The sequence below is a fragment of the Phaethon lepturus genome, unplaced genomic scaffold (genome assembly GCF_000687285.1).
Source record: "Phaethon lepturus isolate BGI_N335 unplaced genomic scaffold, ASM68728v1 scaffold316, whole genome shotgun sequence".
NCBI lineage: Eukaryota > Metazoa > Chordata > Aves > Phaethontiformes > Phaethontidae > Phaethon > Phaethon lepturus.
In genome coordinates, this window is record NW_010546704.1 from 45,582 (window position 1) to 55,841 (window position 10,260).

General features: G+C 39.7%; 1 protein-coding gene across 1 annotated transcript in view; it reads right to left on the reverse strand.

The window, feature by feature from the left end:
- KCNG4 (potassium voltage-gated channel, subfamily G, member 4) overlaps positions 1-8,719 on the reverse strand; it is an 18,016-nt gene extending 9,297 nt beyond the window's left edge. Inside the window, exon 1 of the mRNA XM_010289367.1 lies at positions 7,970-8,719. Coding sequence (XP_010287669.1) covers positions 7,970-8,719 — 750 coding nt within the window. The remainder of the gene's footprint in view (positions 1-7,969) is intronic.
- Positions 8,720-10,260: the final 1,541 nt, after the last annotated feature.

Below are 10,260 nucleotides of genomic sequence, written 5' to 3' on the forward strand. Positions count from 1 at the left end.
GGAGAAACCCCTTTTGGCTGTAAAATGATGATTCGGTTAGTAAGTGTTGTGCCAATCTGTGTTCCCTGCGTACCTGGAGCTGTGGGATCCAGCTGCAGTGCTGCAGGTACTGCTGAATCACTGCGTCCGCATTGCCGCTGTTGTTTGAATAATTAAACCATGCTCTGCTCGGTCAAATGATAGTTAGGGAGAACTTGAAAACCCTCTGTTATGGATCACTTCAGTACTTGGATTTATGGTTACAGACTGATGTAATAAAATCAAAAAGTTTACAGCCTGCTGAGAAAGAGACTGCAACCTGTTTTACAGAATGATGAGCTTGTTAAAGGAGTGCTGCGTATTCTGATCGCAGAACGATTTCCCACTCACTTTGCTTTATGGGAAAGAAGCCTGGGCTTATGAAAACAATTACTACAACTAGTACATTTGAGGAAACTAAACTAATATTGGGGATATATTAATGTGGACATTAGAAAGAACATAGAAGCAAAGTATTATCTCTGTATCCAACACATAATTCTCTCCTCTGAGGCAGAAGTGCAACTACAAATATTTCAATTAACTTTTAAGTTTGGGTCCTTATTCTGCAAACACTGTGAGAATCAGTCTGAAGAATTTGATCTAAACCAATTGGTGACCCCAAAGTGTTTGTGTTAGGAGAAAGATGTGGAAGTATTATCTTTTTCTGGTGTTTCTAGTAAGAAATTTAACGGGCTGCATTTTGTAACTGTGAAGAACAATATGACAAGGTATTTATCTGGGACCTAGCAGGATGACCTTCAATTTCCAGTTTTGCTGCTGGTCAAATGATTTGCCCTGTTAACTGTTTCTTCTCTGCTTCTTTCCTCGCTGCATTCTAAGTTCTTTGGAGCAGAAACTACTTGTTATTGTACCTGTGTAGTACAGGGTGTACAGCGGAGTCCCAAATATGATTGAATCTGTTAAAAGGGAAAATAGGAGTGCTAACAGGAGGTGCTGACACTGTGGGAATAAACACAACGCATGCAGTTCATAGCCCTGATGCCACAATGAAATTAGTAATTAGATTAGCTCAGAATTAAAATACCAGATTGTGAATTTGACTGCAGCAGTAGACTGAAGAGTCCTCAAAGATTTTCATCATATTCAAAGAGCAATTTCTGAAACATATACAAATTTGGGTGGTTGTTTATTTTCAATAGTTGTTGCATTATTGCTACAAACTTGGAGGATGCATTGATTTCAAATAGCATTTTCCAAAGACAGAGTGCCTCCCTCGGAGGAAATACCCATCTTCCCAAAGAAGGCATCTATTATGTATTCGTCTGTGCTGAACCCCTTGAGATGAGTCAAGTGAGGAAAGTAAACAGGATTTTTTCCCATTTGTAGGTGTTACAAACTTGAAGGCAGCAAAAGGGAAAAGAAAGCACGATTCCCAGTGAGGAACGCCTGTGCCGGCACATTGGATAGCAGTTGACTGACTGCCCGTTGCAGAGCAGCTAGAACAGCTGGGTGTCCCCCCAGGATAGCGTGCAAAGCCAGGAGACTTAGTGCTGTTGGGATACAGCCAAAACTGCATGAACATAAGGCAAACTAATAATGTCTAATTGTGCTTTCTGAACATTGGACCTTGCACTGGCAGAGCCAGCTTTTGAAAACCCGTGCAGAATCAATTTACTCACTGAAGTGGAGTGTCCAGACTTGCTAAACGAAATTGTTTTCTGTGGCAGTGAGGGTAAGCTGAGACACAGATGTTCAGCAGCATCTACCCTGCCACTGGTGTCCCTCTTTGTTATGTAGAGCAGGGCTTAAGTAATGTGAACGTCATCAGTGTTGCTGTGCGTATTGGATTTAATGCTGAAATACGCAATTCTGTTTGCGGGTGCTTGGAAAACAGTTACTAATGATGTGGAACTGTGCAATCAAAGTCTTAACATAATGGTGCAATTTCAAGGTCAAAGCTTTTGACATTACTGAACGGGTATGCAAACCTCAAAAAAAGGCAGATCCCCTAAAGCAATGATTTCTTTATATATCAAAGTCCCAGGCTTGAATATTCTGATTTCTGTTGTTTGATGGCTTCTTATTTCTTATGTCTTTCTTCAATTATTATTAATTTAACTAATTCAATCCATGAAGCAAATAAGTTAGCTAGATTCTACTGTGCTGAGTACACCTAGTAGACTGGGATTTTTTTGGTGCTTCAGTGAAGCACATTTTCCTACTTTAAAATGCTGCAGTACTTTCTTTGCTGATCAAAGTGATTAGAAGAAATTAGAATTGTGCTCGATGTCTAGATAATTTAGGAGAGTGTGTCCACAGTAAGTGTCCTGGTAAGAACCCAGAAAAATGTACCGATGCATTAAAACCGAAGCACATCCAGCTTTATTTTGTTACGAGTAATTTCAAGTCATATGTATATACCAATATATTTATAGATAGGCATGTACACATACGCCTTTATAGTTTTACACTTTTAAATGATCATTAGAAGTGTTTCTGAAAGTCAGGATTTCATTAATCTCTTTGCAATACAACAAGTCATTCTGGGCCATGCTTTGTGTGATGGATGCTTGTGTTAGAGGGTAAGTTTAAACACCAAGTTACTGTGAAATACTTTTCAGGTATATTCTGAACAGTGCCCCACTTCATTAGTGGTACTTGGTACTAGTCATTGAAAATGATGTTTTTCAGCAGGATTCATTTTGCCCTGGCTAGTCAGCTGGAAAATTCTTTTTTGCTCAATATTTAGACACCCTTATTGAAATGCTATAAAAATCATAGCCAGCAGTATCTGTCAAAATCTGGCTGTCATATTCAATTTACCAAAGGTGATTGTGTCTAACAGTTGGCCAAATTACACTTTGATGAAGAGTCTTATCTTTACAGATGTGAGCAGCAGAACTAGGTTTACACACCTCTCAGTGACACTATCTATAAGGTTTATTATCTCCCCTAGTCACTCCTAAGTTCTTTGGGTTTACCTTTAATAAGTGCACTAGAGATACTTGATGTGATCGGCAGGTTATGGGCAGGGTTGGAGCTTTCTCTTTGAATGCCTTTGTAATGGATTGAATAGCTTGAGTACTGAGGGTGTACCTCTCGCAAGCATATCTTCACATACTGAACTGGTTAGACACAAGTCAATGTGAATTTTTATAATTAACGTATTTAGCTGTGGCAATGGTAACCCTGATGAAACAAATATCTTGTTTGATTTAATTTCTTTTCACAGTAAGATCAATAAATTGCTTTTTCCCTTATAAATTACTCCACTTTTAAAGCAAATGTGTTTCTCGGCAGTTTCCTCCAGTGTATGAGCCAAATAGGCTGGATTTGGTATAAAACAGACAACATCAGCAACATCAAACATTGACAAACATAAGTTAGGACCTCCAGAATAATGGTGTAGAACAAAAAAAAATTAATTTAAAAATGGTTCTATATATGAGGTACTGGGTTCTTTTCCTGTGTTCATGTTTTCTGGATTTTCAGTGCAACCAGAGACTAAAAGCATACTCTTTTAAAAGGAACTCAACCTTGCACATAATCAAAGGACCCCAGGAATGGGAGCCTTAAAAAAATTAATATTCTAAGTTTCAAGATAAAATTATTAGATCAGACAATACTGGTTGCAGCTTATGCCGGTTATGTTTCATTAGGCTATATATAATACATAAAGCAATTACAAGCTTCTCAAGATCAGTTAAAAGCAAATACAAAAATTAGTAGTAACAAGGTCTGACCGCTCACTGATCACCAGAGAAGAGAGGGAGAACAGAGGATAGACACTTCCTTCTCTCTTAAACCACACTCACGTATTTGCTGGGAGCCGTCTACGCTGGGAGAAAATGATTTGGTTGTTACCGGTGCTGAGGGACAGGGAATGGAAAGGTCTGGAGTTTCTTTTTTCTCTCCCCAACCTCAATTTGCTTGCCTTCCTGAAGAAAAGACCTTGCTGTATGCTTTCTGTGGAGTCATTTCTCTAGAGGACACCGATTTTAGGGACTCATTAAAAGAAATATCGTTGCCTAAAGAGAATCCCAAGAGTGCTTCAAAGCAGCCTCCCTGTCCAAGCTCTTCTGTGGTGGTTTTATTCTGTAGTTCTCTGGTATAATTATGTTTTTTTTTTCCCTTGGGTTAGATGTGCTGAGCAGTGACTATTTCAGTTACACTGCTTGGATCCTGATTGTCTCTAGTGGGATGATCTTAATTCCTTTGCTTGAGGGAAATACTGGTAGATTTTGTCACTGCAGCTGTCTTAGCCTATAGATACGGTGTCCAAGTCAGATTTGTAGTTCTGTCAGACTACCCATTCAGATCCATAATAAACAGAGCTCCTCACCTCCAAATGTGCCTTTTTTTCTATCCTTACATACACATGTGCCTTGATTATTACATTTTGGTGATACTGTATTTGCTTCCTTACTGAAGTTTGGTCTCCATAAAGAACAGATGCAAATATCCTAGATAAGGGTGTATTGCCATTGGAGGACATGACATTTCAGTTACTTTGTGCCCAAATAACATAATTTGATACTAATGAGTCCTCTTTCCTTAGTACCGTGATAAATCCTTTTGTATACCTATTCCATGGTCAGACTTAAACTTGAGATGACTAGAGCCTTACATTTACTGCTCTAGAGTTTTCTTGAACTATTGTCCTCCTTCGCCTGGGGCCGTTTCCTCTGGGTCAGGATTCATGGCCGGTGCTTGTGTGATCCACAGTTACAGAATTGTTTGCCCATCTATCTGTGTTTTTCTTTCATATCTCTAACGAGGAAGTTTCCTAAATGCCATTTGACATATTGTAGGATGTGTGCATAGTATGGATTGTAATAACTCGTTCTTTATTTCACTTTCAGTTGTATTCCTATCTTGAAGCTAACCCCCCCTTCCCTTTTCTGCTGCCCATGGAGATGGCTTCTTCCCTCCCCTCTGGTTGCCAGGGTGACTGGGCTTCTGTGGTGCGGATGCTCTTGCCTTGGCTCCTTGCCATCCCTCTCCCGGAGACTGGAGTTTTCACTTTCCCCGGGATGCTGAGGACTCCTGTTTGCTCTTCTGCCTGCCCAGAAGCTATTCTCCTTTCTAAGCAGACCTGCTTTAGCAATTGCGCAAAGGAAAAGTGATTTCATGTGCCTGCAGGGTGGGAAGCCAAGCCTCTGAGTAAAGTGGAAGTCACCTTGTATTATTTTTCCTTTTTTTTTGTTTTTGACTCTGATCCTTCTCCTTGAGCTGGTGTCCAGCCAGTTCTCACTCTCTTAATGTGGCTGTGATGATGAGAAAAGGACCCTAAAGTGGTACATATGCATCAGAGGTAAAACCTTTTTTATTTTTATTTTAGAATGGATAAATTCAATTTCCAGTGTTAGTGACATTGGAGAACAGATCCTTACAGTATTGTAAGCACATTTACGGATAGAGGTTTTGCCAAGCTTTAACTCAGAAATGAATAAACCTCGGGATAGGACATCTTTGAATTCAGGTATGGAATTACAGGTTGTTCAGAAACTTTATCGAAGGAATTTGACTGTTTTTTGTCACTGAGCAAACAGATATCGTGTGGTCTTTATGCTCAGCCCAAAGAGCCAAAATTTCTGATTCTGTATACCTGTCCCCGGTTGCTGGTGAATGTGGCCCCATCTTGGAATCACTTTCAGAGCTCAGCCAGTGAACAATTTTGAGTTACAAATCAACAGAGTCTCAATTTGCCTGGGTATGACTCAGCCATAACCAAGAAGTAGTATTTTTAGTCAATCAAGTTCTCCGAGTTATTTGTCCAGTTCTAGCCAAAATGCTCTTTTGAGATTGCAGTAAGAAAACCTTCGGTGTTGCAGGCTAAGAATTTAGGGGTGGAAGTTTAGGGAATTTTCTATCCCTAGAGATGGGAAAACTACTATTTAGTAGTTCATGTTCTCTGCTTTTCCACAAGGCATGAGTATTTTCTATCATATATTCCCCTATGTTTTCTCTGGAATCTTTTAAAATTATTCAAACAGTAGGACTTTCAATACCCTGTTTTATGCTTCTGGGACACAATGACAAAGTGCATTAGACTGGTGCTGTAAGTGTAAATTATGTAATGTTTCCAAATATTTGGACAAATGTGGTCCTTTGCTCAAGTTCATCCTTCATCCTCTCCTCTGCACTTTAAACATTGCTGCTTTTGAGCTTGTTTCTATCCAGTTTGCTTGTTTTTAAAGTAGTGATATATAATGAAAATCTCTAAGCAGTAATGTCATCTGTGTTTTATAGGAAATCCAGGAACAGCAGCTACACTGCAGCTACCAGGTATACTTATAACCCTCAACATGCTTCCCTTTCTAACATATGGTAAATTATTTTTAAAACACACAACATATTACATCTAGCTGAGCTCTAAAACATTATGTGCTTGTTCCTTTGCATGAAAAGTATTTATAAAAGCTTTTTCTGCAGTGGCTGGGAAATTAAGATAAAATGCATTGGGCTACTTCCATTAACAAAGTTAGTAGGAAGCACTTGCTAGAGCAGAGTTTGTAATGTTTTTACATCTAGCTGCAAGGAGGATGTTCTATATTTAAAGCACTTCCTTGAAAGAAGCATTGGAACAGTGTTATAGTTTGTTCTGCCAAAAGTAATAAAGTGGAAATAAAGTAAAAAAGTGGAAGGCTGCAAGAGCACCAGACTTACTACTGAAAAGTAATAGTCTTCCTATGCAAATGTAAGTTACTGTTCAAGGGGTTAAATACAACAGGGAATGATCTTAAATTTCAGCCTTCTGTGCCGTCCTTAGTTTTATTCAAAGACATCAAATATCATGACATATCCTCACCACAACTGTACTTTTTGAATTACTGTTTAAGCAATAAAATATATACAGATTTTTTATCATGCACATCATGCTGTGCTATAAATTTAAAAATGACTTTATTCATCAATATACAATACTCTGAGGAGTGGCTTATCTTATAGCAGTGGTTGGGGCAGGGAGTTTATTTGACTTGCATTTCCTCAACATTTTTGGAAGGGCAGTTTGCAAATGAAGTGCAGGATTCATTAAAGAGATTAGTCAAGGTTATTTGATGAATTGGGACACTACTACATCTGAAATAACTTTGGATTGTTACTTTCCTCTCTTTTATTATTAGAATAACAAATCTTTTAAATGTTGAAATATTCACAACAATGCTATGTATGATACAGGCTTGATTTATTTGCCCCGAGTTAATGTGGACGACTTAATTGTAAAGGGTTTAAATGCAGTTAGCAGTTCAGCTAGTATTTGGCATTACTCCTACCATATGTACGTATATATGTGGGCAAATACAGAATCCTGTTAGCACGGAATTATGATTTTTGGAGGCACAGCTTTAAGTATCAGTATCTGCGAAGATACTGCATCTGTGTCTCATCCTTTAACCTTTACACAACTATTGAAATGTAACATTATTCTGGGGGAAAAAATAATGAATATTTCTTCCTCTTTAAAGATTTGACCGAGTTATCACATGGGAAGATACCTGGCTATTTTAGAAGTTTAGAAATTGTCAGAGGAAAATATTTCTTTAGCTGCTGTGTCCAAACAAGAGATTGCTTATAACTAGAGAGTAAAGCATGTTGAAGAGAAAACTCCACAATGTGAGTTTGAGAGTCCCAGTGCTAACAGGTTAATATGACTTACACTAGCAACTGTTTCTTAAGACGGAAGAACAATGTTGTATTAGAGAGCTGCAGTATCTTTTCTGTTCAGAAGCTCTTTCCTATATTTTAGCTGACAATTAGTAAAATACTTTGTTCACATTATTCTTAATTGAATATCACTTTGCAACTGATAGAATTAATTTCAGCCATTCTTGCATTTTCTCTTATAGACCATTTCGTTACCAGCGACAGTTTTGAACCTCATCGCTATGGATTTTCTGTGTCTTTTTTGTCTTTTTAATGCCTAGCAAGACAGACAATTTTCTTTTAATTCTGCAGCTAGATTAGATAAAAAGGACTTACTTACCCTGTCTTCTTCAGCTCTTAAGTCTGGCATTGTGCTAACACAAAGGCTTATAGCTGTGGTGGCCACAAAGAGAATGGAGAGACAAGCAAAGACTTTGCCTGGGAGTCCTGACTGGGGATTTTCTACCATGTCTCTGAGCCTGTTCATAAACTGTCCAAATTTGGTTTTCTCGTCCAAGACACATGTAGCTTCTTTGCTCCTCCGGAGCTCCTCTTCTTTGCGTACCTCAGCCAACTCTTGCAGTTTTTGAAATAGTTTTCGAAAGCAGCAGTTCTCCAGGTTGGATTCTTCAATCCCCCAGTATCTCAGCTCTTCCTGAAAAGACAAGGCACACATGTCTCGTAAGAGCATCAGCTTCCCAGCTGCTAGAAAGCTGACAATCATCCCAAAAGCATTGGGGTTCCGGTCAAAGAAGAACTCATGAGTGTCTTCATCGTAATCATCACACAGCTGAATTATTTCTTCATAGCTGCTGCAAAACTTAAGTTTGCTCAGTCTGGTCAGGGGAAATTCATCTAAAGTACTCCAAGGTAGCAGGTACTTGATGCCTCCAACATTTATCATGATCTCTGTCTTTAGATCAACTGCAGAGACTTGATCAGGATGGTAAATCCTCCTGGCTCTTTGGTAATGGACCCCTTTGACAGAAGGGGTTTCAACGGAGACAGGAAAGAAGTGGCTCAAGGAGTTACAAGAAGTGTAACTGATGTTACTATAGTCTTGGTCACTGCCTCCGGAGAGTATAGGCATCTCTAAAGAGTTCTCACTGGGACATCCAAAATGGCATCAGAGCAGGGTTATCTGTCAGCCAAAAGATACAGGCAGGAGGAGAAAACATAGTAGAGGTTATCGCAAGAGAAAAGGTGTTTCAGGCTACTTTCCCAAATCACAGAGTTAATGAGTGCCTGTTTTGTAAGTAAAAGTCACCTCTATGCTTCTTCCTGAAATCTGCAGCCCGTGAATGCGATTTGCTTTGCAGCCTCATTGGTTGTCTGGCAACACAGACACGGAGGAGAGCGAAAGCCTCATTCATAATTATCGCGAAGGGTCGGATTGCCTGCAAATCCAAACGTGAACAGATTGGTCTCTCGCCGAGCATATCTCGGTCATCGTTAGAGCCTTGTATTTTCCAGTGGTTGTCGCTTTGCTTACTTATTTCTATAAACCCTTAAATACATGCTAACTCAACTAAGCTGCTTAATAGTTATTAGAGTTAGAGCGGTCAATTACCTGCCTTCAGCTGGATGCAAAGTTCCTAATGGCTTTAACTTGAATGCTTAGATTGCGATTCCTCTCCTTTCACTGCACGCCTGCTTTGCCTGCCTCTCAGGGGTATTGCAAGGATTAACTAGTAGATGTTTGTAAAATGACTTAAGAAGTAAAGTGCTGTATAAATGATGACTATTCTTATCAACGCAGTCTCATGTCACTGCAAATTACTGGGAAGATATAGGGAACATTTGCCCACCCTGGAGAAAACTCTGTTACATGGACACAAAGTGCAGTAATTTATCAGCTGGGGTGGGGGGGGAGCAACTGAAAGACACCCCCACCCTTTGCTTCCCCCTTTCAGGACCAAACCCCTGATTTTGTTCATAATCTTTAAAGTTTCAAAGGCATTTATTACCCCAAGTCAGTGAACTGCAAAAATTGCAAGGGAACTTCCCCGAAGTTACTTACCACGGCGCCACGGGCTGCTGCCCGGTGCCTGGCTTCCCCGCAGGTGAAGTGCACATGCCGCAAACTGATCAGCTCTCCTCTGAGTTATGATCCAGCAGAAAGACCTGGGGGTATTTTACAGTATTGATTACCTGAAAAATCACTATAGCACTCTGGAGATCGCAGTCTCTTTCCTCTTTCTCTTTTTCTTCTTCTTTCCTGGAAGGGGAAAATACTTGCATGTGTTCATTTAATGTATGTTGTACAAATAGATCCTTTGCAAAGGAGACAGTGTCCTAAGTGGCAGCTCCTCTGCTGGACTCCTGGGGCTTCCTGGTGAGATACGCTGAGTGAGAGCTGGTAGATCCAGTCCTTTCCCCGTCTCTCCTCTGTTTCCCTTGGGACTGTCAATGTGGTCCTGGAAGAGGAGGGGAGAGGGAAGGGGGAAGGGCTTAAAAATAATCTCTCCAGCATCCCTCTGTCTATTCAGCAGACAGCAGGCAGCAACTGGGTAAGAACATGGAGTACAAGGACAGTCTCCGACTAATGAGGCTTAATAATAAGTAAATTCTGGCAAACCTATTTAATAAAACAATTTCAATGTCTATTAACTCCTTCCATTGTAGTCATAC